The following is a 27,344-nucleotide window of genomic DNA, read 5'->3' as shown; positions in this document are numbered from 1 at the left end:
TTCCTCTCACGTTTGCAGTCTCCTCTCCTGCAGCGCCCCTCTACTTTCCCAGCCCCTACAACCTGCTCCAGCTAGGAGAAGTTCTTCCTAGCCGCTCCCCACCCCAACGCCCTGCCCAAAACTCCGAGGACACTGAGGTATCTGCCTGAGCTGTCCACTACGACGGCTCCCGGGCCACGCCCGGACTCGCCGGCCCGCGGGGCGGTGACCCCCGCAGCCGCCGGCGCAGCCACGACGGGGTTAAGGTTCCGGGCTGGGGGAGGGGGAGGGGGCCGGGAGGGGCGGGTGCGGAGCCAATCCGCGGCTGCAGAGTCCCCGGAGCCGCGAGCTGGGAGCGGTGCGCTGGGAGCCGGGAGCCGAGCGCGCCGGGCTGGGGCCGGGGCCGGAGCGGAGCGGAGAGGGAGCGCGCCCGCCCCAGCCCCGAGTCCCGCCGCCTTCCCTCCCGCCGCAGCGCGGGCCCAGCGGCCGCCGCCCCAGCCATGGAGCAAGACAACAGCCCCCGAAAAATCCAGTTCACGGTCCCGCTGCTGGAGCCGCACCTTGACCCCGAGGCGGCGGAGCAGGTGCGGAGCAGGGCGGGGCGGCAGGGCACTGCCCAGCCAAGGACGAGGGACCCCTGAACTGGTGGGACCCAGGATCCCTGCCTAGTCTTCCCTTAGCAGTGCGCCCTTTTGAGGACGAACGCTCAGTTTGCGGGGGGGTGTGGGGGGTCTTCTGTCCCCTCCCCCACTGCCGGAGCCACATCTCGAATCTGTGCTTCTTTGAGACTGACCGAAGGAAGAGCGCCTCCACTCGATGCCTGGCCCCGCGAGAGTTGCTCTCTTCCTCCCCAGCCCTGGGGGAGGGGGCCTGCTTGAGGACACGACCCCTCCCTCCTTAAACAACCCTGCATCCCCCACCCAGTCAACCCCCACTAGAGTTTCTGAGCTTGGTGGTGGCGCTGAAGGGAATCAGCAGCAATGCGGGAGGGGTCTGGGGAGGGGTCGGTAATGGAGAGGGAGCCTGGAAGGGTGGGAGTTGGAAGAGAAGAAACAGCTTCCCTGTCTCCTCCTAACTGGGGGCCACCTTGCTGGGCTCCGAAAGTGATAACAGGAAGGGACTGAGGACCACTGAGAGGGCTGGGGCTCCAGGGAGAGGGGAGAGGGTTGGTCGAGTTGTAGGCTGAGGCTCCGTTCTTCAGGTCTCCACACATGCTCCTTATTCCCAACTCCTGCCCTTTGGAGTGGGGAGTCCAGGTGGGACAGAGCCAGTGGCACTGGGAGGCCAGAGGTGGAGTCTTTCCAGGGACTGGGGTCCAAGCTGAACAATATGCAAGGGAGAAGCACTGTGACAGCCTTGGCTCAAGGGGTGGGAGTCCAGGGCCCTGGCCCAGCCTCCTAGCCTGGTCTATTTTTAGCTCAGAGCAGCCTGGCAGAGGGGGCAGTGTATGAGAGTGTGTGAGCAAGTGTATGCCTCGGTGAGAGTGAGCGTATGTGTGGAGAGGGTGGCCACCCGTGGTCCTTACTACTGCTCGTTTGCCAAATATTTGCTTATTTGCCTATTGCTCCATCTCTTTGTAATCTCTGTCCATTTGCCTAGCCATTCCCATTCCTAAAGAATATCAGTTTCCCACAAGGTCAGTTCTCTGTTTCTCCCAGCAAGCTGCCAGGCTCTGGCTAGCCACCGCCCCCCCACCGCTATCTCACACACACACACCCGAAAAAACTTTGTGACCTCTTGGGATGAGGTGGAGAGAGTGTTTTTTGTCATTTTTGTTGCTCCAGCTGTTTGGTGGAATAAGGTCTGATGTGAAGGGAAGGGGGCCGGGATACACACACTCTCCCTACCGCTTTGGCTTCCCAATGTGGAGACAGGGTTTGGTACCTGCGTCTCCGTCCTCTCTCTGGCCTGGGGTGAGCCACCGCCTCAGAGCTCTAAGGTGGGAGTACGCGAAGGATCTTGAAGCCTCACAAATCTGTAGGGGATGAGGACAGAGAGCCATCAGCATGGGGTGTGTTCACTGGGAGTCAGGGGAAAGGCTGCTATGCCTGGAGGCAGGGCATCAGCCAGGATAACCTCAGACCCAGGAAAAAGGGCTCAAGAGTCTGGACTGTGGAGGTTGGGGATGTGGTTCCAAGGAGAACTGCCTCCCACTGGCACAGACAGGGCCTGACACCTGTATCTGGTGTTAGAGGAGGCAGGTGTAGTGGGTGGGTAGGGAGGAGGAGGGGGAAGGCCAGCTGGTTCAGGGATCTAGGAGACAAGGGAGGGGCACAAGACAATCCTGAGGAGTCAGAGGGAAAAAGAGAGCCAGGACTTGGGCCTACTTTCGCTAACCTTCAGAATCTGTGTCTCGTAGGCCTGAAATTCTTCCTGCGGCCTGACCTCAGCCCCTCCTGCTGTGTTAGGCAAACAGCTCCAGGCTTGGCAGGTGCTGTTAACCCAGACCAACACCACGGGAGGGCAAAAGGAGTTGGAAGCTCTGAGTTATAGAGCACAGAGTGGCAGGGGGTGGAGGGGTGCCCACAGCTTCCAGATCCTTGGCATGACTGCTTTGGAAAGAAATCCGAGGCGAAGGTATCACATGCTCCTGACAGCTAGGATTTGGGATAGGTATGAGAAAAAGAAAAGAGACCATCTACTTATTTCCCACTAGTTCGGGTGCCTGGGAGGTACGGCAGGAAGCCTGACTTTCCTCCTTTCTGCTGTAAGGATATCGCAATTCCCAAGGACTCTGAGTGCTTAGAAACCTTGTCCAAAGGAAAGGAATAGGTTAAGGAAGTGATGTGTCCAAGACCAGACAGCCCTGCTGCCCTCTGTCGTACTTGCAGTCTCCTTCTTGGGCTCCCCACTCTGATGTTATATCAATCCACTGCTCGCCACTCCACCCTCTCCCTTCTCTTCCCCTTTTCTACCACCACCACACCCTGCCCCTCCGGGATGGAAAGAAGTAGAAGAGTCTTCTAGTCGAAGGATGGCCCCCACCCCATATACATGAAACAGATGGTCCCCAGCCCATGTGTATCAGGAGTGTCCAGAGACGACTGACAGTTGATGTCTGTGCGACTCATCCATGTGCACACTTACACACATACACAAAGGACTGGTACTGCAGGGACCTTGAAATGTCACCAAAAACAGATGCCACTGAATTCTCCTGGGAGAATGATGCCCTACCCCCACAGGCCCCCATTCTGTGCATCCTGTTTCTTCTTTGGAAAGAGTCCCCCCTCAGGCTTAAACAGCCCATCTTGCCATAGCCAGTACCCCCCACTTTTCTGGGCATAGAGAGGGGCAGTGTTCACCTCCGTCATCCTCCACGGCCAGTGGTGATGATTCTAAATCATGGACATGCAAAGATAAGAGTTTGATCATTCAGTGTCGTCACCCTACTCCTCTCAGCCCAGGATAATTTTAGCCCTTTTCCCAGCCCCATTAGCCTTCCCTCCCCACTGCTAACCTAGAGGGTCATCCTCTAACCCCCATCCTTCCACTTGCTTCCAAGCCTCTAAAGCCTCCAGCGAAAGGGGAAAAACTACACCTCCCAGGAGTCCTTGGACTGACTTCAACAACAATCAACTTTATTGGCAGCATGACAGAAGAACAACAGTGGGGGCAAGGGGACTCAGAGGCAAGGCAGTCAGTCAGCTTTATATGTTAATTTCTTAGACTGGGACCTGGAGCCTAGGATAAGATTTTTCAGCTAAACTTTGGGCCCTGACCAGGGTCCTGCCTAGGGCTCCTCCTTGTATTGATATTATACTTACCCTGACAAGGATTCCCCCAACCCCATTTCTTGACAAATCAGAAAGGCAGTGTATCCAAGGATAGAGAGGACATTAGGGAGTGAGGGGTGCAGGCCAGAGGAGATGCACATTCAGATCCTCCTCTGTGTTGTCCTCCCAGGCTGGGGGTTGCTTGAAAAGGATGCTGTCTCTGGGCGCTGTCACACAAAATGTTAACGTCTGCTTGGGGAGTGGGTTAGAAGACTGAGAGAAAGCGCTGTGCCCTCTTAAGTTATTTCTGACCATTGATCCAGGATGGACGGAAGGACAGCAGGCCAGAGATCAATGCATTAGAGCAGATATAGCTTAGATGGAGAGCTGGGGCCAGGACCAGGGGGAGGTGGAGACACAGAACAGGGGGATGGGGGTGTGCAGGAAAGGGAAGTGGTCTTCTGGGTCCTTAGGATTAGCTCTCCCCAGGGGAGGAGGAGAAGCCCAGGGATGTTCACCCTGGGTCAGTCAGTTCAGTATAACATGGTGTGGGTTTTTTTTCAACTTTTCTTTTAGATCCAGGGGGGTACGTGTGCAGTTTTGTTACATGGTGCTGAGGTCTGGGGTATGATTGACCCAGAGAGTGAACATAGTACCCAATAGGTAGTGTTTCAGCCCTTGCCCTCCTCCCTCCCGGTCTTGTATTCCCCAGTGTCTATTGTTCCTGTCTTTATGTCCATGAGTACTCAATGTTTAGCTCCCACTTATAAGTGAGAACGTGCAGCATTTGGTTTTCTGTTTCTGCATAAGTTTGCTTAGGGTAATGGCCTCCAGCTGCATTAACATGGCATTTTTTGAGGTGTGTTAAGTAGGCTAGGCTGGATTATGTTACTGAGTGGTTTTGGGTGGGGCTTTGATGCTTCCACGTGTACTTGACCTCTTCTGCATTTCCCACCTTCCCTCAGATTCGGAGGCGCCGCCCCACCCCTGCCACCCTCGTGCTGACCAGTGACCAGTCATCCCCAGGTAAGCCAAGGGATATGTTGCTGAAGGGGGTGGGGGCCACTATGGCAACAGGTCCCAATGAGAAGATGGGTGCTAGATGGAAGAACAGCTCTGAGAAGGCGGGGATGTCCACAGTCCTGAAGGCAGGAAGGTGGTGGTTGGATTGCAGAATATCCTTTGCTTTTGGAAAGATGGAGCAGTGCTAGGAAGGCAAGGGAGACCACCTGGCTCCTAAGCCCCCCAGGAATTGGGGTGGTCAACTGAGTGCTGGTTGCTGCGGCAACAGCCTTCCAGGTTTCTCCAGCAACTGAGATGCTGCTACCCCCACCCCCAGAGGCAGTGTCAGCTGTGAGGGGGAGGGACCGCCTCCACCAGCTCTTCACAGCCCCCAGAGGGGGAGGGGAAGGTTAGAAGCAGCTCAGGGAGCAGCTGAGATTCTGGTCACCTGCATCCCCATCAAGGTATGGGGAGAAAACAAGGTCTCACAGAATGGTAGGGAGCTTGACAGGGGTGTGGAAGAGAGGGGGTCAGGCTAAGAAGCTAGGCTGGAGTTCAGGATGCCAGGGTCTCCAGCTTGCCTCCACCTATACCTTCCAGACCCTGCACAGAATAAATTTACTGTTCTCTATCACTGTTCCGTCCTATGCAGGGCTTAGTTCTGGCTAACCCTGGGGTGGAGGAATGATTGGAAAGAGAAAGAGACATGATACTTCAGAGGAAGAAAAAAAGCAAAAGGACCACAGATCCTGCCTTTGGGGATATCCAGGTCTGAGGCAGAGATGCAGACGCAGATGGACCACAGAGCCCATCCGCAAGGACAGGACTAGATGCAGGGGGATGGAGGCAGCGGAAGCACAGGAGAGGAGCTGCGGGAGGAGGTGTGGGGCAGCCATGAGGGCCAAGAGCCTGGGGGCAGATGTGAGGGACAGATCAGGAGGAGCGCGGCTGCAGAATCCCCTCCCCTGAAAAGTCAGCTCTATGGGGATCCCTGGTTTCCTGTCCTTATCACCCTCTCCTTTTCCTGTTCCCTTCAGAGGTAGATGAAGACCGGATCCCCAACCCACATCTCAAGGTGAGCGGGCCCATCCCAGTAAGCCCAGCCCAAAGGACCCCCCACTCATTAGGGGATTATTCCTTAAAACCCGCTGCCCATCTCTAGGATCTTTTTGTCTCTCGCTTCTCTGTACCCGTACCCCCCAAATGTGCATGAATGAACGTATACACATGCACCACACACACACTCACACACACACACTCACAGTCTCCTTGCTCACCGTTGTCGAGGTGGTTGGGGAGGCAGGAGTTTTCTTCCCCCACTTTTTGGAACTCACACCTACCCCAAGCTCCAATCCAAAAGCCTGGCAAAGCAGAGGAGGAAGGCAAGGGGGGCTAGAAGGCATGGGGGACTAGAGGGCAAGGGGGGCTGGAGGGTAAGGGGGGCTGGCACCTATCCTCTGTGCCCTTCACAGTCCACTTTGGCAATGTCTCCACGGCAACGGAAGAAGATGACAAGGATCACACCCACAATGAAAGGTTCGCAAGACCCCTCCCATCCCTTTTTCTCCTCTACGCCTGAAGCTGGAGAGTAGACCCAATGCCCTTTGGAAGGGAGGTCGTTAAGTCTGCCTTTATTATGGTAGAACTGTTGCTAGATGAACTGAGGCTGAAGTCTCAGTTTTGCCACTGACTAGCTGGGTGATCTGGGAAAAACTGCTTAACTTACTGAGCCTTGAATACTACCTCATTATGGCAGATAAAATAATATATGTGAACTCACTGGCACAGTGCGCAACATGTACAAGGTACTCAAATTTTTCTTGAATCTAAATTGAGCCTTTCCACCTTCCCCCAGGGAAGACCATGTATCCCAGCAAGTGAGGAGTATCCCTTGTTCTTAAAGGCTCTTCTCCTACGCCTCCCTTATCTGTGAAAAAGAGTACTTTTTAGGGTCTAGTTTCCATCCCTCCTTATTGCCAGCTAATGTCCCTTCCTTGTTCAGATCTCAGTGGATGGGAAAGCCAAACACCTAGCAATGTGTGCTGAGCCTTTAGTGGGGCTGTTGAATAGTGGGGCCCACGGGGGAGATGCTAGGCAGTCATATCCAGTGTTCCCTCCCTTTCTGTGTGTCCCCAGAGCTCCAGATGATGGTTGAACATCACCTGGGGCAACAGCAGCAAGGAGAGGAGCCTGAGGGGGCCGCTGAGAGCACAGGAACCCAGGAGTCCCGCCCACCTGGGATCCCAGACACAGAAGTGGAGTCAAGGCTGGGCACCTCTGGGACAGCAAAAAGTATGTTCAGGCTGCCTAGTAGTAGGCAAAAACCGTCTCAAGGATATGGATCTATTTGCATGTTCGGCATACGTTTGAATCTTCACTTTTCCTTACTGAGTGACACCAAGCCCTCCCAACTTGAACCTCAGAGCCCCACTGTGGCTACATGAGGGGACCCACCTTCAGGGAAACAGCAGTCACAGGCCTGAATCCTGGCTCTGCCACTTGCTACTTTACCAGCCGAGAGGCCTTGAACAACTTAACCTCAGAGTATAAAATGATAATGAGGGTGCCTGTTGCAGTGGGTTGCGTGTGACTGTTAAATGAGACTGGCTCTTGCCACAGCACCTGACACATACAGAGCATGCAATAAGTGGAAGCTGGTAGCAGGGCACTATGTCCCTTATCCTAGACATATTCAGAACGCCTCCAATTTTGTGAAGATACAGTACATAAGCCGTGTATCACATAGTATTCCCAGTAGAGAACCCTACAATCAACACATAATATTTCTGCAACCCAGTGAATGGTCTCACTAAGCAGAATAAAGAATAAAAATAGCTTCCTATGAGTTCATGTCGGGTTTAGACACATACTGAGTTTTGTTTTTTCAACTGTTTTTTCAACTGTTTCAAGGGATTATTCTTTCCAATTTGATTGAAGCTTTTGAAAAAGTGAACCTGTAGTAGTAATTGTGAAAAGGGAAAACCCTGTTGGTCTTGCCTGATTGCACCCAACTTGGTCCTGGGGCTCTCTCAGGGGCCACTGGGGTACGGATGCAGTGAGGAGAAGCAGTTCCCTCCCCAACACCTTTATGAATGCCACTTCTTCCTCCCACCCCAATTTTCCCTCCCCAGAGCCTACAGAATCCATCCCTAAAACTCAGGAGAGAGGCAGTAAGGAACCCAGCACAAAGGAACCCTCAACCCATATACCACCATTGGATTCCAAGGGAGCCAACTCGGTAAGACCCCAGGGCCGGGCTGCCAGGCCGTAGGGGAGGAGGCTAATATTGTGGACAAAGGCAAGGGGCTGATATTTGGAGTCTAGGAAAAGGAAAGCAAAGAACCAGCTTCAGTCCCTGAAAAGTTATTCTTTATGGTAAAAGGACTTGCATCTCCTCTGACAGACAAAGAAATGGATAGCTGCAGCAAGAAGGTTTGAGATTAGACTTTGTGTAGGACTTCTGGCTCCTGGAATGGGTGAGAGCAGTAGGTCGTGGATTTTTTGATAAAGGGGATTTGGAACCCGAAGGGAGCTCCTCCCCTGCCCAGCTGAGGTGGGCGGTGGCTCTCCCTGCCCGGAGGATGCATTGATTAGGTAACTTCCTGAGCTTTGATTTTACAATCCCCAACCCCCTGCATAGACGGGACACGGGAAAGACTGCTCTCAGACATCAGAACAAGCTTTCTGAGACATTAGATGTTGACAGATGGGATGGCCAGAAGGGGAAGGGACAAAATGACCATCTGACCTCTCACCTTCTCTTTCTGTCCTCCTTCCCCCATAACAGGTCTGAGAGAGGAGGAGATACCTTGGGATCAAGACTGCAGTTTGGGAATGCATGGACACCGGATTTGTTTCTTACTCCTTCACTTTTGGGGAAAATCTCTTGTTTTTAAAAAGTGATAAATTTGGTGTTGGGTCCTTGGCACTTTCCTTCTTTCCCAACTTGGAGAATCCTTTCTCCCTGCCTTCTTGCCCAGCCGTCTCTGCAGCCCCCACCCTCCTGCCAAGCTGCCTCTGGGAAGGAAGAAACAGAGGAGCTAGGCAGAAGCCTTGAGCAGGGAAGAGTTCTTCCCCTAGCCCTGACTTTACTTGCTGTGGGAAGAGAGAGGAGGGTCAGATAGGTGGGAGGACTAACTTCCAGGCTGCCAAGAACGAAGAAAAGCCCCACGTTCTCTTTTCTTATTGAGGAACGATCTGACCACCTCACAGGCCTGCCCTGCAGCTGGAACACTCCGCGCTCTTAAGGCCTGTGCCGTGTCCAGCTGTGACTGTGCGGTGGGCTCCATCTGCTGGACAAAAGGGGGAACTGCACCATGGCACTTGGCCCATGGGATAGAGGGTGTGGTGGTGTAGGGATACCTCCTTGCCTGCCCTCCAAGCCTCAGCTGCCTTCCTTTTGGATTCCCAAGCTTCAGGATGTGTTCCCTCTTCCAGCTGTGGGACCGCTGTCCGTTATTTCAACCCGTTAGCAACAATGGATAGAGAACACAGTGGCTATTAATGAAGAGGCCCATGCTGGAGACTGGAAGGGTTCCCTTGTCCTAGACACTGAGGACAGATAAGACAAAAACCAAGCATAAGAGAAGAAACTGTCTCAGATCTCACGGCCAGGCCTCCCTCCTGCTGCTGTTTTTGATTTTCCTAGGTAATGGGAGAGAGGAAAGGAGGAAAGGCAAGATTCTTTCCCCCTCCCTGCTGAAGCATGTGGTACAGAGGCAAGAGCAGAGCCTGAGAAGCGTCAGGTCCCACTTCTGCCATGCCGCTACTGTGAGCCCTCGGGGCCTCCTCCTGGGCCTCAGCTTGCCCAGATACATACCTAAATGTGTGTGTATATATATATATATATATAAAAGGGAGAACACCTCACCCAGATTTTATCCCGCTGGAAAGAGTGTATGTATGTGAAGATGCTTGGTCAACTTGCACCCAGTGAACACACGCAGTCAGGCCTGGTCTCCCTTCTTTATTGTTCTCTGGCTATAGCAGGGGTCTGGGAGACCAAGGGCAGGGGTGAGTCACATGCATCTCTGCCCTACTCGGGGTGGGGTGGGGTGGAAGTATCAGGGTAGCAGGTCTAGGAGACCATGGATATGGATTTCGCATGAACAGGGCCCACTGTACAAATGCATGGTTGGTATTTACAAGAAAGGAGGGCAGTCACCTGGACTTTGGCCTTTCCCGGGGCAAGGCGGGGGCAAGGAGGAGCCTGAGGAGAGGAAGGGGCACCGCGCCTGGCTGGGTTCTCTCCAGAGGACAGGAAGGCAGCAGCCCTGAGCCCCTCCTCCATCTGCCTTTCACCCACTACCCCTCAATTGTCTCAGGGGAGGAGCTTCTTAGTGCCTGCAGCTGGGCCAGTTCTGAGAAGTGGAAAGGAGGGGACAGACCCTCTCTTTTAGCAACGCAGGATTACTGGATTATACCTCACCCTCCCCAGGCACCCTTGACCCTAACCCAGCTGGTGTCGATACATCCTGAAGGTGCTTTGCTGGGGAGATCTCAAAGCACGTTACAGACATTGGTCGGATGGGAGCCTCCCAGCCCCAGGCGAGAGGAAGGAGGCAAAGGGCTCAGGACTCAGCCAGGGCAGGTGACAAGCCCCAGGGTCCCAGACCAGTCCCAAGGAAGGTCCCAGGGAAGGCCTCCCGCAGCCCCTGGTCACAATGGCTCCTTTTTTCCCAGTCACTGTATCAGAAAGGGAGAGAAGGAAGATTGCAGAGGATCAGGCTGGAGATGGGGCTGAAGCAGTGCAGTTCTGGGGTGAAGAGGATGTCCTACCCACCCCATTCCCAGGTCCTAGAAACGTACCGTGCCCTGAAGGAACCCACTCCCCTTCCCACACATAGGGCTCTGAAAACCCCCAGATTTCTATCCTATTCCAGCCCTTCCCAGGGGAGGAAAAGGGGGACCCAGATCTGCCAGCTAAGATCTGGGGTAGGGGGGCTGAGGGAACCCCCAAAATGTATTGCTTAGAAACTTGGAGGCAAAAAGGATGGGGGAGGTCCCGGGGGCTGGCATCTCTGACCCTCCCCCAAGGCCCTGGGAAGCCTCCAGGAAGCTCCCCGCTCCCTGGCAGCCACATGGCCATGAAGAGAATCCAGAGGCTGAGGGATGGGCACAGTGACCATTGGGAGCCTGAAGTTCCCCATTCTTGCTGCCGGGACATTAAAGTGTGCCCCAATGGGTGTCAGGTGGGGAGGGGCCCTTTCCCCAACCCCACATCTCTGGCATTTGGCCTTCCGGTGGGTTGTTTCTTCCACAACCACGCTCCCTTGGAGCAGATGGGGGAGCCAGTCCTGATGGATGGTGCTGATGACATCAAACACTTTGGACTCAATGAAGACCTGGGGAAAGAGGGAGCAGCTTCAGTGCCTGAGCTTGGCCTTCACCTCCAACCGGACCTTCCTTCTCCAAGTCCTGATGCCCACTCAGTCCCGAGTGGAGTTGTGCAAAAAATGCCCTTCAGAAGGGTGCCTAGCCAAGGGGGTGGATAGGGGCTGAAGTCGAAGTCATGTTTAGCTGCCCTCACTGAGCCGTGTGCCCTGGCTGGGCTCCTTTTTCCCTAACTCTCCCTAAGGTGCGGGGCAAGTTAGCTGTCACCTGGCATGGGCCCACACTGTTCTGCTGCTGTTCTGAGAAACTAGCTCCTTTCTTCCCGCAGGGACCGGGGACAGAAGAGGGCGGGAGGATTTCCCTGCTCCACCCACACTTTGGCTCCATTCTATGTCTTCACTCCCTCCATTTTACTGCTCAAAAGAGGGAGAGAGAATGTCGCATCTGTTGGAGCCCAGAGACAACCCAACAAAGATGCCACAATAGACACCAGCTCTCCTATGCCCTCCACCACAACAGGCTCACCTGGGCCAGCCCCAGGGCTAGTCCAGATTCCCATTTTGGTTGTGTTCATCTTCGGCAGGGGATGGGGGTGCCTCTTCGTCACAGGGGGACAACTCGTCAATGGACATCTGGTTGGTGATGCCTGTAGAGGAGCATAAAGGAGGCTGAGCTTAGGCCAAGAAGTATTCTTCCCCAGAACCCAAGGAGTATGTGGAGAAACATAAGGGATTCCCATCCATCAGCCTGCCTTCAAGCTGAACTACATTCAACCCACCCACACTTGGGAAGAGCCTCTGTAGCCTTGCTAAAACTCAGAACCCTCAACACCACCCTACCACCGCCTCACACAGGAAGAGATTTCCCAGACAGGTCCACCAAATTAGCCAAATCTGCAGGGGCACCATTTACAGGGACCACGATGTGCACAGGGACCCTTGGGTTGTGGAATATCTGGCTGTCTCTATCATCTCTATAGCCCCCATTCTTAGAACATCCCAGGTTGGCCGGGCGCGGTGGCTCAAGCCTGTAATCCCAGCACTTTGGGAGGCCGAGACGGGCGGATCACGAGGTCAGGAGATTAAGACCATCCTGGCTAACACGGTGAAACCGCGCCTCTACTAAAAATACAAAAAACTAGCTGGGCGAGGTGGCGGGCGCCTGTAGTCCCAGCTACTGGGGAGGCTGAGGCAGGAGAATGGCGTAAACCCGGGAGGCGGAGCTTGCAGCGAGCTGAGATCCGGCCACTGCACTCCAGCCTGGGCAACAGAGCGAGACTCCGTCTCAGAAAAAAAAAAAGAAAAAAAAAGAAAGAACATCCCAGGTCACTCGGCCAGTCTTTCCTGTGATCTAACTGGTCTGATCAGCTCCATTCCCAACTCAAGGAATCCGGCGAAGGGTTTCCCCAGGGGCTTAAGAAAAATGGACCTCCTAGTGCTCCATGATCCACCCACACAAGTTCTCACCCCCACCCTCTGCCACGGTGCCCACCACTTGCTGCCCGCTCCTTCCATTTCTGTTTGTTCTCCTGAATGTACTTGACCCAGGTGGAACGAAAGCTGACCACATCAGGGTTGGGGTCTCCCACTTCCACATCCAGAGAGGGCTGGCGCCACTGAAAGCTAGAAGCAGAACCCCCCAACAGCCCCAAGAGGTAAGACGCAGCCCACTCCAGAACCACCTTAGCCCACTCATGGAAGACCAAGAGAAGGTTCAGGGAGCTTTGTCTTCTTCTTTTCCTCTACTAGATATTCCCCAAGTCCCTGTCCCTCTCCCCCTCATTTCACCCCTCCCTCTCCACATCTTCCCTCCTGGTAGAAGGAAAATTAAAACAAGATTCTCCAGAAGGCAGTAAAGACAGCTAATGGAAGAAACAAAAATATGGTCAAGGGGAGCACAGGCACAGGTCACACCCTTCTGATCCCATCCTTCTGCCCCTGACGGCAGACGGACTCCCAAGCTCGAAGCAGCTTGTCTCCCCACCACCCCACCACAACTGTGAATCGGTCCTCTCCGTGAGTCCAACTCCCTCCCTACCACTGCCTTCCGGAAGCAGGATATCTGGCTATCCCAGCCACCCTCACCTGGGCTGGTTTTTAGACTTGGAGTCCTCATCCGCCAGGGGCTGAACACTCTTCTCTGCCACATCAGTCAGCACAGAGAATGTGGGCTCCACAATGAAGTCGATGAACCCTGCAGTGGAGGAGCAATGCCATAGAGATGTCTTACTTTTATCTGGAGGGCTAGGCAGAGGATGCAGCTGGCATGGCCAGGACCCCTGGCTCCTTATGAAAGAAGCTAGAGAGGTAACCTGAGGCTGAAAACTTCCCAATGCGGGGCAGGCTTTGGGATGATGTCTTGGTGCCCCAGAGAGCTCCTCCCTGCCATTGCAGCCCCCTGGCCTCCTATCCCAGGACCCCATGCTCTAGCACAGTAGGCTTTCCTCTACAGGAAGAATGGTTTGGGGGATTGAGGACTTGGAGCAATCCTGACCCAGGCAGTATCTGTTCCCCTTCCCAGTCCTCCCCTTCCTGCAGGAGAGGACACTCACCTATCTGAGACTGTGCCACCAGCGTGGAAGTGCGGTCACAGAGAGGAGAAAAGGGCAGGCCCAACTCTGCCTCCTTGTCACCCTAGAGGAGAGAGCAGGGTAGGAAAGCTGGAGAGGATACCTCAGACCTACCAGATCTGGGGTACAGGTGGCAGGTGGCAGGGGTGGGGGGTTGTGTGAAATTTTTGCACCGTTGACCTGGAAATTAGTAATATGCAAATGAAATATATGCAAATGAAATGCAACTATTGTTAGGCTTTTAGGATAATGGGATTTTACCCCAAGGATTTGGTATCAGGTCAGAGACTACAGGTAGCAAAAGGAGGATATGGAGTATGAGTGGGGAACTTAGAGGGCAAAAGGGGAGAGAAGGCTCCCATAGGCACAGGGGAAGCAAAGATGCCACACTACCTGGCGGAAGAATTCCTCCATGAGGGCCTTGGTCCAGCGGCTGTGGACCGACCACTGCTTGGTTGGGTGGCTGATGTCAGCAGCATGGAGCAGTAGTGACAGGGCCTTGGGCTTGTCAATCCTGGTTGGGGCAGGTGGCAAGGGAAGGGAGACTGATCTTTTAGGAAAAGGAAACCTGGACCATTCCCTAATTTCCCATGCACACCCTATCACATAACTTCTTTTTTGTTTTCTTTTTTTTTTTTGAGACAGGGTCTCACTCTGTTGCTCAAGCTGGAGTGCAGTGACACAATTTCAGCTCACTGCAACCTCCGTCACCTGGGTTCAAATGATTCTCCTACCTCAGCCTCCTGAGTAGCTGGGACTACAGGCGCACATGCCACCACACCCAGCTAATTTTTGTATTTTTTTGGTAGAGACAAGGTTTTGCCATGTTGGCCAGGCTGGTCTCAAATTCCTGACCTCAAGCGATCCACCTGCCTCGGCCTCCCAAAGTGCTGGAATTACAGGCATGAGCCACCACGCCCGGCCTCACATAACTTCAAACACCCTCCAAAGCTACACACACACACACACAGACACACACACACACTTATACATGTTTAGGTAGCAGCACAGGTTAGTAGCTGAGAGCCCAGGCTCTTAGAATCAAAGGGCCTGGGTTCACATCTATACCTACCACATGTTAGCTGTGTGACACTGTGCAAGTTACTTAAAATTTCCATATTTCATTTTCTTCGACTCTAAAATGGAAATAACAACCCTACGACATATCAGGTACTTCTGAGAATTAAGTGACAGACAACAAATAAGTATTCAGGAGAGTGTCTAGCACATAATAAGTGCTCAGTAGATATTATTTAGAATAGTAATAATGATTATTATACCCTCAACCATGACCCACTATGGCACTGCATACTCCCGCACACATAAACCATACACAGAGACTAACACACACCTGCAGGACACACACAGAGTCCACTCACATACACATTTATACATTCCCACCCACTTTTAAGCAGCATTAGATGCAATTATGGCATTTGTTCTGTGCATTTGTTTAAACCTCATATGACTCTCCCAATAGCCCTATGAGACTAGGAACTAGGGGCAAGCTGTTGTTGGGGGAAGCATGTCATTTCCACCATCTCAGAGCTAATAAAACTGGGGTCCAGAAGGGTTGAATGAATTTTCCAACATTCCAGAGTAAGCCTATCCTGGAGCTGCAATGAGAACCCCCATCTTAGATTCCCAGCCCAAAGCACTCTCCAGTGGATCAGCTGCCTCGGGTGTATGTGATGTAAGGCCACACGCACACACACACACACCCACACACACCACACTTACACAGAGATGCAGTCGGATACCTGGAGCCAGTGGAGTCTCTGCATCCAGGTAAAGACCTGGCACACCAACTACCCTTGTGTATACCCCCCAGTCCACACACCCCTCCCTCTGGCCTGGCCCCAGCCACACCCCACCAGATGCCACCTCTCCAGCTGTTGCAAGGCTGTCTTCATGGTCTTCACTTGCTGGAAATGGCAGGACATGTCTGTGGCCAACACCATCTCAATGACCAGGGCTCGGAGTTCTCTGAGTGGACATAAAAAGAGAAGCGATCAGCCCCCTCGGTGCTGCTGGGCAGCAGGTCCAGGAAGTGGAAAATGGGGTTTGTGGTAAGGGAGGCTCTTAGGGATGCCAAGTACTGGCTTCTGCTCACACAAACTCATCCTTGGTGAGGTTGATGAAAATGTTCAGCTCATCATCCTGCATCAGTCGGAAGACAGAGCTGATGTGGTGATTCTCCAGCACTGAACGATCATTGTACAGGATGGCACATTCTGACCTACGAAGCCACAGGTCATCATGACCACCCCCTGTAAAAAGGGACTCTGGCAACCTCCCCCACCTCCGCTTGGCCTCTCCTGCCCCTGCCACATCCCCACCCCTCACTTGGTCTGGATGTGGAAGCTGTTGGTAGTGCCCGTGTGCTCATAATCATGGATAGCTGCAGCAAAGACGATGGCCAGGACCTCAATCTCCGACAGGCAGTGCTACAGGAGGAAAGAGAAAGAATAAGAGAGGGCTGATGCCTGCTGGTCACTGCCCAAGAACCTCCACACACAGGCTAGACCACTCATCCCATCCCTTCCATGCTTCCAGGCCAGCTCTTGGTTAATGCAGCCAGGTTTCTCAGCTCCTGGAATGGCCAAGGAGCTTCCTCCATCCGAACCTGCGACATTCCCATTGCATCCCAGCACATGCCCCTAGCACTGTCCAAGAAGTTTTAGTCTACCTGGGAATTCTCTAGAATGAGTTTAATCCTGTTCGACTCTGTAAAGGCTTTGGAGTGCCCAAGAAGAACCAAAGAGGAGAAATGGAAATGGGAGTACACTCTAGACCTCCCAGTTCTGTAGCCATAGGCCCTGAATCACAGAAGAATCATCTCCAGGGCACCTACCACCATCCCTGTGCGGAGCAAGAAGCAATGGACTGTCTGGGTAACATCGGCTGCATGGATCTGGTTGTGGTAAGGATTCTTGTACTTTCCATAGCCTGTCTCCAAGGCCTCCAGGAAACTCATCAAAAACACAGTGGGAATCTGCGGCGGGGGTGGGAAATGGAGGCATATCAAGGATCCGCAGGAATGGTGGTGACTACAGACCAAGATCAACAACCTCAGCTTTCTGTAGAAGGCAGTGTGGCATAGGGAGAGAGCACAGGACCTAGTCAGGTAAACCTGGCTCATATCCTGCCTCTACCACCTGCTAGCTGTGCAACTTGGGAAAGTCACATGCCTCTCTGTGCCTCAGATACTTAATTGCAGAATGAAGATAATACCACCAACCTGGAAATTAATGAGATAAGTACAAGGCATTTAGTAAATGCTCTCTAAAGAATAGCTATAATTATTATTATTTCCCTGGAGATTTCAAAGAAAAGGAAAACTTCCCTCCTACCTTCCAACCACCCCACTCCATCCCCAAATCCAAAACCATGAAGAAGGGCTTGGAAGCAAGGCAATGAAGAAGATGACCTAGAGAGGACTCTTCCAGCCAGATGTGGGTTACCCTCTCCTTTGAGAAACCCTCCCTGACCACCTACCCTCTACATGCACCAATACCCCCACCCTCAGTCCCACAGAACACACACAAAAGCACCATGAGCCAGAGCTCTGTCCGGCTACTCTGAATTCGGTCCCTGTCTCTGTATACACCCTTAGGGTATGTCTGCCTCCTTCAGAAGGCTCAAGGCTCCCAGAGGACAGGACTGGTAATCTGTCCCTGAATCTCTGGAGGCTAGGAAGGGACGAAGGTTCAGGACTCGGGAGGTTTCTGTAGAGATGAGCAATACAGTGACAGAGACACAGAAGAAGCACCACTAGTCAGCCAGACCCTAACATCCCCCACCCGCACCCCTGGAGGGCTGTGCCCCAAATTCAGGAAATTTTAAAGGACTGTTTCCATGACGACTGCCCTTGCTTTTGCGTTGCCATGGTGTCCCTGGAGGGAAAGGAAGAAAAAGGGAGGAGTAGGGGAGGGGCTAGGTGCCCAGGAAGAGAATGTGGAGTTTGAGAAGGGCAGCTGCTACTGGCCCTACCATCAAAGAAAACTAAAACAATAAGCACCGCCTCCTTCCTCTAACTGCCTTGGAGCAAAGCAGACTGGGACTGGGCAAACCCAACCCAAAACAGCTACTCTTGAGGTTCCCCAAACCCAGTACTTCCAGGTAAGGAGGCAGACTTTAGGAGAAGCTAGTGACTGAAGTCTGAGAGCCAGTTTGGAGAAACATGAGCTGGGAAAAGTCTTAGGAAAAAGACAGCCCTGCTCTTCTCTGTCCTGGAGAGGGCAGAAGTGGAAAGAAGGGAGTAAAATTGCAGAACAGGCTTCCAGAAGGCACTTAAGAAATTTCAACTGAGCATCTCGGGAAAGTTTTGGAAACTAGGGAGTTGTAAAAGGAGGAGTCAAGGGTGGAGGAAGGGCTCACATGCACAAATAATTTGTTCAAGTGAAGTGGAGGCAGAGGACGGATGGAATGACCTCCCAAAGATGGCCTGGGAGGGGACTCTCCACCTGGACTCCTTTGACCGCCCCCTCTATGGCCCTTCAGATCATCCATGTTTCCCTTCACCGTAAACATCTGCTGCTCCCCAAAGTGCTGACCCAATATCCCCATTATGGCTCTTCAACCTCCCTCACCCTCTACTTCCAAATGTGGTTTTTCCATGTGAAAGTGTTTTCTTTTTTTTTCCTGGCACTTTTTCCCTCCCAAAAGACGCTCCCTCCTGGTACAGGATCTAGGAAGGACTTTAATCTCACAGAATTCTTCCCATCCAGACAAGTTGAAGAGCAAATGAAGTTCACACATCGTCCCCCGTCATACAACCCCACCCCAGCCTGTCAAGAGCTGACCTTCTCCATAAAATTCCTTGCACAGAGACCAGAACTGGGGGACAGGGGAGGGAGTGGTCAGTTTTATCCAGGAAACACATGGATTCCAGTCCCAAAGGGCACTGGCTGACAGCATCTGAACTCCAGGCCTCCAGTGTTCACACTGCCAGTCAGCCTAGAGAGGACAAGCTGGGGGAAAAAAGCAAAGCGAGGGGGAGCAGAATCCCAGGCTAGATGGTTGCAGACCTAGAATCTCCCCCTAGAAAGCAATTCATGAGGTCTAGAACTAAGACTGCAGCAAGTGACAGAAAAGGTAGACTGGGCGTGGGCGTGGGGAGACTTCCCTGCTGCTGAGACTCAGTGAGGGGATCTATGGAATCTGTTTGTTGGGAGGCTTTTAGAACAGGCACGAGAGGAGTGGAGAATCCTGCCTGCAGGTAGAGGTAGGATGCTGCCCAACCTTGAAGCGGCTGATGAGGTTATGCCGAGTCAGCAATTCAAAAACAATGGTCCTCAGGGCATGGTCATCTGCTGCCCGGTTCAAGGAAAAGACATCAAAGCACCAGAGATCCAGGTTCTGTGGAGAAACCATAGATTATGTTGCTTTCCAGCAGCAGCAAGGGTTGAAGTTAGACTTCAAGAAGGACTTCCCATGAGTACAAAGTCTTGGTAAATAGGAAAGCAAAGAGATGGTGAAGTGTGCCTCTTTCTTCCCATATTTCCCTCAGTACGGGAGAGACAGGAAGGCAGGAGTTTGCTCCTAGAGTGGGCAAAAGCTGTTTTGACGAATGTGAGAACAACAGTTAAAAGGGAAGGCAGGACGGGCGCGGTGGCTCACGCCTGTAATCCCAGCACTTTGGGAGGCCAAGGTGGGCAGATCACTTGAGGTCAAGAGACCAGCCTGGCCAACATGGTGAAACCCCACCTCTACTAAAACTACAAAAATCAGCTGGGCGTGGTCGTGGGCACCTGTAATCCCAGCTACTCAGGAGGCTGAGGCAGGAGAATCGCTTGCAGGGAGGCAGAGGTTGCAGTGAGCCGAGATCACGCCACTGCACTCCAGCCTGGGTGACAAGAGTGAGACTCCATCTCAAAAAAAAAAAAAGGCAGGCAAAAATCATGCCATAAATAGGGTCTAGAAGTCCCAATGGCTATTCCATCCCCCAACCTTCTCCTCTTTCCCAAAAACCCAGAGATCACCTTGAGACAGTTGAGGACCGCAGTAGAATAAGTGGGGCCCACAGAGGTGTATGTTCTCCGGAACATCCTAAGAGAGAACAATGAGAAGAAGCCCACATAGGAAGGTCTGGGAGTGGAGGTCTGGCCAGCTGGGGATATGGAGATGAGCCATGGGATCATATGGCTGGTGGTCATGGAAGACCAGGGTGGCTGGGAAAGAGGGACACAGCTAAAGGCAGAGGGAGGCTGAGTGTGGGCGAGCCTCACCGTTCCACGAAGATCCCAGCCTGCACAGCGTGCACAATGCTTCGGAACTTGGGCTTCTCCTCTGCTCGGCGGCCTTTGGCCCGGGCCTGCTGGGTGAAGGTGGAGGCCAGCCAGTCCCGCACCTCCGAAGGCACGGCATCTGACCGCAGCTCCTGCAGCTCGTCCTCCGTGTCCAAGATTTGCCTGAGACCCCAGAAGGGGAGTCACAGAGGAAAGACAGCAGGTGCTTCCACAGCCCAGAGACCCTGTACCCAGCCATACCCCACATTTAGTAACTCTCATGCCAGCTCTCTCTCTCTGTCTTCAACCCTGTTTCCTTTCTTTTTCTATATCTTTTTATTTCTCTATCTAACATCTCCAATAATGAAACAGGTCTCTGTGTGAGGCAGTGAGCATCCCAACTATGGAAGCATTTAAGCAGGAAATGGAATGCATCTTTCAGGGATGCTATAGAGCAGCACCATCCAATAGAAATAAAATGCAATAGAAATAAAATGCTGCATATATGAAATTTTAAATTAGTAGGCCACATTAAAAACGGAAAGAGAAACAGATGAAATTTACTTTAATGATAAATTTTATTTATTTATTTATTTATTTTATTTATTTTTGAGACATAGTCTTACTCTGTTGCCCAGGCCAGAGCGCAGTGGTGCGATCTCAGCTCACTGCAACATCCGCCTCCCGGGTTCACGTGATTCTCCTGCCTCAGCCTCCTGAATAGCTGGGATTACAGGTGCCTACCACCACACCAAGCTGGTCTTGAACTCCTGACCTCAGTTGATCCACCCGCCTCAGCCTCCCAAAGTGCTGGGATTATAGGCGTGAGCCACCATGCCCAGCAATAAATTTTATTTTACCTAGTACCTCCAAAATATCATTTCAACATGAAACCAATAGTGTGTGTGTGTGTGTGTGTGTGTGTGTGTGTGTGTGTGTATTTTTAGACAGGGTCTCACTTTATTGCCCAGGCTGGAGTGCAGTGGTGTGATCACAGCTCACTGCAATCTCAACCTTCCCAGATTCAGTTGATCCTCCCGCCTCGGCCTCCCAAGGAGCTGGGACTACAGGTGCACACCACCATGCCCAGCTAATTCTTTAATTTTTTGTAGAGACAGGGTTTCATCATATTGCCCAGGCTGGTCTCGAACTCCTGGGCTCAAGCAATCAGCCTGCCTCAGCCTCCCAAAGTGTTGGGATTATAGGCGTGAGCCACCACACCCAGCCTTATAAAATAAATTAATGAGATATCAGCTGGGTGTGATGGCTCACGCCTGTAGTCCCAGCACTTTGGGAGGCCAAAGCGGGCAGATCACCTGAGGTCAGGAGTTTGAGACCAGCCTGACCAACATGGAGAAACCCCATCTCTACTAAAAATACAAAAATTAGCAGGGCGTAGTGGCGCCTGCCTGTAATCCCAGGTACTCTGGAGGCTGAGGCAGGAGAATTACTTGAACCCCGGAGGCGGAGGTTGCAGTGAGCCAAGATCGCGCCACTGCACTTCAGCCTGGCCAACAAGAGCAAACTCCACCTCAAAACAAAAACAAAAACAAAAAACATATATATATGAGATAATATATCTTACATTCTTTTTTCTAAGTCTTTGAAATCTATCACGTATTTTACATACACATCTCATTTCCTACTGGCCACATTTCAGGTGCTGGATAGCCACCCAGAATGCTGGCTCCCATGTTGGGCAGCAACATCTGGAAGCATTCCACACTAGACTAGATGAGCTTTAAGGCACCTTCCAACTCTGAAACAGGCTTCTGTCCTTCCTGATATCTGTGTTTGCCTCTATCTCTGCATCTCTATGTTTGCCTCTGCTTCTTTATCTCTACTACCACTATCTCTCTGGATACCTGGAGCTCTTTTTTTTTTTTTTTTTTTTTTGAGACAGGGTCTTGCTCTGTCACCCAGGCTGGAGTGCAGCAGTGCAATCTCAGCTCACTGCAACCTCTGCCTCCCAGGCTCAAGCCATCCTTCCACCTCAGCCTCCCAAGTAGCTAGAACTACAGGAGCATGCCACCATGCCTGGCTAATTTTTTTTTTTTTTTTTGTAGAGACAGGGTCTCGCCATGTTGCCCAGGCTGGTCTCAAACTCCTGGGCTTAAAGAATCCACCCATCTTGGCCTCCAAAGTGCTAGGATTACAGGTGTGAGCCACTGTGCCCAGCCACTACCTAGAGCTCTTTATATCTGGTCCACCCTGTCTCTTTCTTCCTGTCTCTGTCCATGCCACACGTGTCTATCTTTGTCTTAACCCCTCCCTCTGGAACACTGTGTCTGACATCTTTCTCCTTCTCTGTCTGTCGGTCTCTCTCACCGTGTCTCATCTATGTAGACGGCTTCCAGCAGAGAAGCTGTGTACTCCAGATTTTTCTTCAGCTCCTCGATGTTTACCTCCCCGTTCTCCAACTGCTTCACCATGTAGCGCAGCCTGCAGGGAGCAGATACAGAGAGGCTGCTTAGGCACAGCTACCTTATCATGAGAACATGATACCCCCTAATAAGGTACATTTTACAGAAACATCCTCAGTCTTTTGTAAACAGTTAATAATTCCAACATTAATAATAATAGCAGCTAATGTTCCTTTTTAAATCTCAGGCTATTGCCACTGCCTGTATTAAGTTTATCTACACCCAAAGTTGAATGCCAGGTTTTTCTGCTCCATCATCCCCACCACCAGCTGACCTCTCAAAAGCTCTTTAGTCAGTGCTTAGTCTTGTTTAAATGCCAGGGCCCAGCAGAATTAGGCAGGTACAAGCCCCTGGAGTTATGTTTTTAGGATGATCTGTTTCATAGCCTGAATAATCAAGAGTTGAAACTGCTTATTTCCCCCATGGGAGAGGGCTTTGGGGTCAACAGCAATCAAGATAGCCCCCAAGAGTATTTCATTGTCTCTTGGTCATGGTGTGGGGGGTGGGGGTTACATGTCCACAGCCCCTGTGTGCCTGGCAGGGATAGCAAAAGCACAGAACAAAGACAAATCTGAATGCTTTCGCCTGGCCTCTCTCCATGCAGGCAAAGCTAATGGATTATGATTCCAGAATCCATCAACCAGGACAAAGCCAGGTTAACCCCTGCCTTTCCAGTCTTACACCAGAGAGAACCTCTGACAGAGTTATCTACCCACCCCCTGCCTCTGTCCCCACCGAAGCTTCCTCCAGGATAAAAGTGGTGGGGTGGGCCCAGGGATCTCACTCACTGGATGCTTTGCCTGAAGGAACAATCACCTCATGTTTTACACTTACGAATTCTGGGGTTTGATGATTAACTGGGAGACTTCTTAGAAGTCTGGTGAGTTCAGCCCAGGCAGTCACAAAGCAAACAAAGCTCTTCAGATGGTGATTTTAATGAAAGCAGTTAAACATTCCTTTCTCTCCTTTCCTTCACCCTGCCCCACCCACCTAAAACCAACCGGGGCTGAAATAGTGGCCATCCTAATTCCCCACTGAGAGGGGCTTCAAAAACTCAAGGTCACCCTATGAGTCAGGGAGAAGAGAATGAGTCAGGGACCAGAGGCTGAAATTAGCATCAATTCCCAGGGATGCTGGGGGAGGGAGAACAATGGCGTTCCTGAACAGAAGTAGCTCTAGAATCCCAGGGTCTCAGCAGCTTTGGAATCGGGGTGCCCAAAATAGCCAGCCCCAGGAAGCATCACAGGCCAGTTCTCACCTCAGGGCCTAGCAGTCCTGGACAACACATCTGAGAGCAAATGGGACAGAAGGGAAAGTGGCAGAGAAGTTGGAGGGCTATCCTCAAATCTCACTTCCAGCCTTCCTGCTGCACCATCTCCATGTGGAAACAGCAGGTTGTTTAACAAGGAAGAGGATGATTTTAGTAAAGCTCAGCCCCAGCTCCAGCTTCATTAGGGAGGAGGAACAGAGGCGAGATATCATAAAAGGCTTTCCCAGCTAAATGAGCTGGAAAGGGACTATGAGCCAGTATCTCCTAGAGTACCCGGCCCAGAGATCACAGAACAAAGAAGTATGCTTTGCCTTTGGTGCCCAGGCACAAGCTGGGGCTTCCCTCTGCCAATAAGTCCCCATAGCCAGAGACCCTCAAATCTGGGGACATAAAACCCAAAAAGGAAGGAAGGCCTCTTCTTCTGCCTATAGTTCTCTCTCTCCCCCAGATTCCCACCCCAGCCTTCTGCGTCATTTGTCCCTTTTTACAAAAACTTTCCCCAGGGTCAATGCCCATCACCAAAGTTCTTTCAGTTCCCTTCTCGACCCACCTTTTGAAACCCACATCCCAGCACTGGCTCCCAAAGTGAGCAGCCACGCCCACGGCACTCATTTGCATGTATTTGCATAATCGCTAACAATGCTGCCAGCTCTACATTTTTAAAAGTGCTTTCTCCTACATTACCTCATTTTATCCTCACAATGGGCCTATGAAGGAGGGAGGCGGGGAAGGAATTGCCATTCCCATTTACAATGCAGAAACCAAGGCTCAGGAGGCAGCTTTGGTGAGATGTATCCAGCAGCAGCACGAGTCTGGGAGGCAGGAATCCTGGATTCAAAGCTAGTACTTCCTGCTGTGAGCCTTTGAGCAAGTCACTAACTCTTAATCAGTACTTATTAAAATGTGGTCTGTAGACCACCAGCATCAGAATCACCTTGGATCCATGTAAAAAATATAGATTCTAAGTCTAATTCCACAGCATTTCTGAGGGTACAGTCCAGGGATCTGCTTTTTTTTTTTTTTTTTACTTTGAGACAGGATCTCACTTTGTCAACCAGGCTGGAGTGCAATGGCACAATTGCAGCTCACTGCAGCCTCCACCTGCCGGGCTTAATCGATCCTCCTGCCTCAGCCTCCTGAGTAGCTAGGACTACAGGCATGTGCTACGATGCCCAGCTAATTTTTTTTTTTTTTTTTTTTTTTTTGTAGAGATGAGGTCCTGCTATGTTGCCCAGGTTGTTCTCAAACTTCTGGCCTCAAGTGATCCTCCCACCTCATCCTCCCAAAGTGCTGGGATTACAGACACGAGCCACTGCACCCAGCCTGCTTTTTTTTTTTTTTTTTAAGAGACACTGTCTCGTTCTGTCACCCAGATCATAACTCTGGACTTCCTGCAGAAGAACAGTGAGGTGAGGACTTTGAGTGCGTCTGGGGAGGTCTAAACTCCAAAACACTTTACAATAAGAGAAGGTCCTGCCAGGCCAGCAATACAGGTGTGGGGGGTGTTATTTGACTTCAGGAGGGTACAGTTCAGCACCTGGATCCTATCAGCCACTTTAGTCCAGATCCTCTTCTTAGACTTCTCATTTGTCATATGTATTATTTAATCTTCCTTTCCCTCCCTCCCCACCTCCTTCTGATGTCTGGATCATGTTTGGTTCAACAGATTTCAACAGAAGCTATACAAGAGCTCCTGGACAAGATCTAGAAGTGGCATGATCATAGCTCACTGTAACCTCAAGCTCCTGGGCTTAAGCAATCCTCAGCTTGAGGCCTCCCAAAGTGTTAGGATTACAGGTATGAACCATAGTTCCCAGCCCAATGTGCATTTTTAAAAAAACACCCCAGATTATTCTAACATACACTAAACTTTGAGAATGTTTATCTTAGAGCCTCAACTTGTTCATCTATAAAATGGTAAGGATGATAATAAACATTTCACAGGGCCTTAAAAGACCTGGCACATACAAAAAGTCTCCATAAATGTAATTTGAATAGGAATTGACTGATCAGCATCAAATCATGGTGATCAGCATCAAACCAGCTCACACCACACTCCCTTCAAATCCAACAAGTACCTTCTCTCTCCCAAGTCCAGATGGAGAAGACTGAGTTGGTCTGGACTGAGGCTGGTAATTAGGAAGCCCCCTAACAGAGGAAATGGGAGAAAGATAGTAGCCATGATCTGTCCTTTACAATTACAAACTTCATTTGATCTTCACAAGCTCCTTATAAGGGAGGTTAAGTGACTTGTCTAAGGTCACACAGCTCATCCATCTCAGTCAGGTTATCAAGGTCTACAACTCAATGTAGACCTACATTGGAACCTAACCGTGGCCCCAAACAATGAAACTGTTAAGGCAGAACAAGCCTAATCATGCAATTAGCTTAGAGAGAGGCTGGAACCCATTCCATCATAGCTTCTACAGTCTCAGCCCGTCCAACTTTAATTAATTCTGTTGGTTGGCCCATAGGAGACTGAGTGTCTTGATGATGCTGACAGTGACTTGTTTATCTTGGCCTCCATCCTTAGAGTACACAGAACGTGCTCAGTAAAAGTTCATTAAATAAATAAAATGGAAAGGGGGAAATTAATCAGGTGTGAGGCTATCTCCCAGAGCTCACAATGGAGATTTCTGAGCCAGGGTTTCTAAAAATAACGGTGAGCCTGAGAAGAGTAAGGTTGTAGGCTGACTTCAAGCACACACTTCCCTCAGAGTTTCTCCTTCCCTCACTTACAGATCTTGTCCAGGAGCTCTTGTATAGCTTCTGTTGAAATCTGAACCAAACATGATCCAGACATCAGAAGGATGTGGGGAGGGAGGGAAAAAAAGATCAAAGAATAAATTTGACAAATGAGAAGTCTAAGAAGAGGACCTGGACTCAAGCGGCTGAAAGGATCCAGCTGCTGAACTGTACCCTCTTGAACTCAAATAACTCCTCCCCACACAACCCCCCCCCCCATACTTTCTGGCCTGCCAGGGTCCTCTCTTAATCTAAAGTCCTTTGGAGTTAGGATCTCCCCAGACCAAAGTCCTCACCTCACTCTTCTTCTGCAGGAAGTCCTTCTATCCCACCAACATCAGTTTTAATCCAAGCCCTCCGTTTCAGCCATCATGGAATCTGGCACAGGAAAGGTATCTTTCGCTGTAGAACAGGATGCTCAACCCTGTCCAGTCCTCATCTGGCCGCAAGGAAAGCTGGCAGCTTCCCCCAACTTTCCTTCGACCTCCATCCCTGCCCGTTTCACTACCACCACTTCTTTCTGCTTTACCTTCAGTACCTGCATGACTGGAAAAGCCTCAGATCCTGACTCCCAGAAGTCCACAGTCTCTCCTAGCTCTAGGCAGCCATTGGGAGGAAAAGACTCTGGCAGTTATAACCCAACACCTCAGAAGAGTTCAGCTTCTCCAGCTTCTACAGGTCATTTATTTGTATCACCATGGCTGGTGTTCTGGGGATTTCCAAAGTCCCCTGCCTCTTCTTCCAGCACCCACATTCCCAAAAAGATCACCATAAGTAGCGGGCTTAGGACAGGGAAGCCAGAGAAGGACTTCCTGCAGAAGAACAGTGAGGTGAGGATTTTGAGTGGGTCTGGGGAGATCCTAACTCTGAAGGACTTTAGAATAAGATAGGGGACGGTAGTCAGGAGAAGAACTGTATTTCCAGTTTGGGTTCTTAAGACAAGATTAAATTTCAAAGGGATGTGAGGTCCTAAGGATGTTGGGAGTCAGGAAGGAGAGAAAAGGAAGAAACACTGATAAGTCACCTGCCATAGTCAAGAAGAAACAATTTCAAAAAGGGAGGGGGGAATGGAAATGG

General features: G+C 51.3%; 2 protein-coding genes across 5 annotated transcripts in view; one reads left to right on the top strand and one right to left on the bottom strand.

Moving 5' to 3' along the window:
- Window positions 1–314: 314 nt before the first annotated feature.
- On the top strand, window positions 315–9,639 carry PPP1R1A (protein phosphatase 1 regulatory inhibitor subunit 1A). The gene is made up of 7 exons (XM_023210877.2): window positions 315–563; window positions 4,661–4,721; window positions 5,735–5,772; window positions 6,170–6,233; window positions 6,834–6,989; window positions 7,829–7,935; window positions 8,485–9,639. The coding sequence occupies exons 1-7, from the start codon at window positions 480–482 to the stop codon at window positions 8,488–8,490; spliced, it is 516 nt and encodes a 171-aa protein (XP_023066645.1). The 5' UTR covers window positions 315–479; the 3' UTR covers window positions 8,491–9,639.
- A 9-nt stretch (window positions 9,640–9,648) lies between these two features.
- Window positions 9,649–27,344, bottom strand: part of PDE1B (phosphodiesterase 1B) — a 30,594-nt gene continuing 12,898 nt past the window's right edge. For 3 of the 4 annotated variants that reach the window (XM_023210872.2, XM_023210874.1, XM_023210873.1), the window contains 14 exons: window positions 22,158–22,271; window positions 19,830–20,012; window positions 19,584–19,650; window positions 18,844–18,960; window positions 16,454–16,594; window positions 15,946–16,046; window positions 15,713–15,838; window positions 15,484–15,585; window positions 13,993–14,113; window positions 13,582–13,663; window positions 13,115–13,223; window positions 12,522–12,652; window positions 11,556–11,676; window positions 9,649–11,041 (listed from right to left, as the gene is read on the bottom strand). In XM_023210872.2, the coding sequence (XP_023066640.1) occupies window positions 11,573–11,676; window positions 12,522–12,652; window positions 13,115–13,223; window positions 13,582–13,663; window positions 13,993–14,113; window positions 15,484–15,585; window positions 15,713–15,838; window positions 15,946–16,046; window positions 16,454–16,594; window positions 18,844–18,960; window positions 19,584–19,650; window positions 19,830–20,012; window positions 22,158–22,271 (1,498 nt within the window). In that variant the 3' untranslated portion in view covers window positions 9,649–11,041; window positions 11,556–11,572. The remainder of the gene's footprint in view (window positions 11,042–11,555; window positions 11,677–12,521; window positions 12,653–13,114; window positions 13,224–13,581; window positions 13,664–13,992; window positions 14,114–15,483; window positions 15,586–15,712; window positions 15,839–15,945; window positions 16,047–16,453; window positions 16,595–18,843; window positions 18,961–19,583; window positions 19,651–19,829; window positions 20,013–22,157; window positions 22,272–27,344) is intronic. The other variant, XM_023210876.1, reaches the window with a different exon arrangement.

The sequence above is a fragment of the Piliocolobus tephrosceles genome, chromosome 10 (genome assembly GCF_002776525.5).
Source record: "Piliocolobus tephrosceles isolate RC106 chromosome 10, ASM277652v3, whole genome shotgun sequence".
NCBI classification, from domain to species: Eukaryota; Metazoa; Chordata; class Mammalia; order Primates; family Cercopithecidae; genus Piliocolobus; species Piliocolobus tephrosceles.
Note: the sequence above shows the minus strand (reverse complement) of the source record. Positions and strands in the feature narration are given on the sequence as shown.

What these genes read in the sequence shown, in the direction of transcription:
- PPP1R1A (XM_023210877.2), top strand. Translation starts at nt 480, where the DNA reads ATGGAGCAAGACAACAGCCCCCGAAAAATCCAGTTCACGGTCCCGCTG. An exon ending in ACCCCGAGGCGGCGGAGCAG is followed by an intron (nt 564 to 4,660) that starts GTGCGGAGCAGG and finishes ACCTTCCCTCAG; the next exon opens with ATTCGGAGGCGCCGCCCCAC. An exon ending in CAGTGACCAGTCATCCCCAG is followed by an intron (nt 4,722 to 5,734) that starts GTAAGCCAAGGG and finishes TGTTCCCTTCAG; the next exon opens with AGGTAGATGAAGACCGGATC.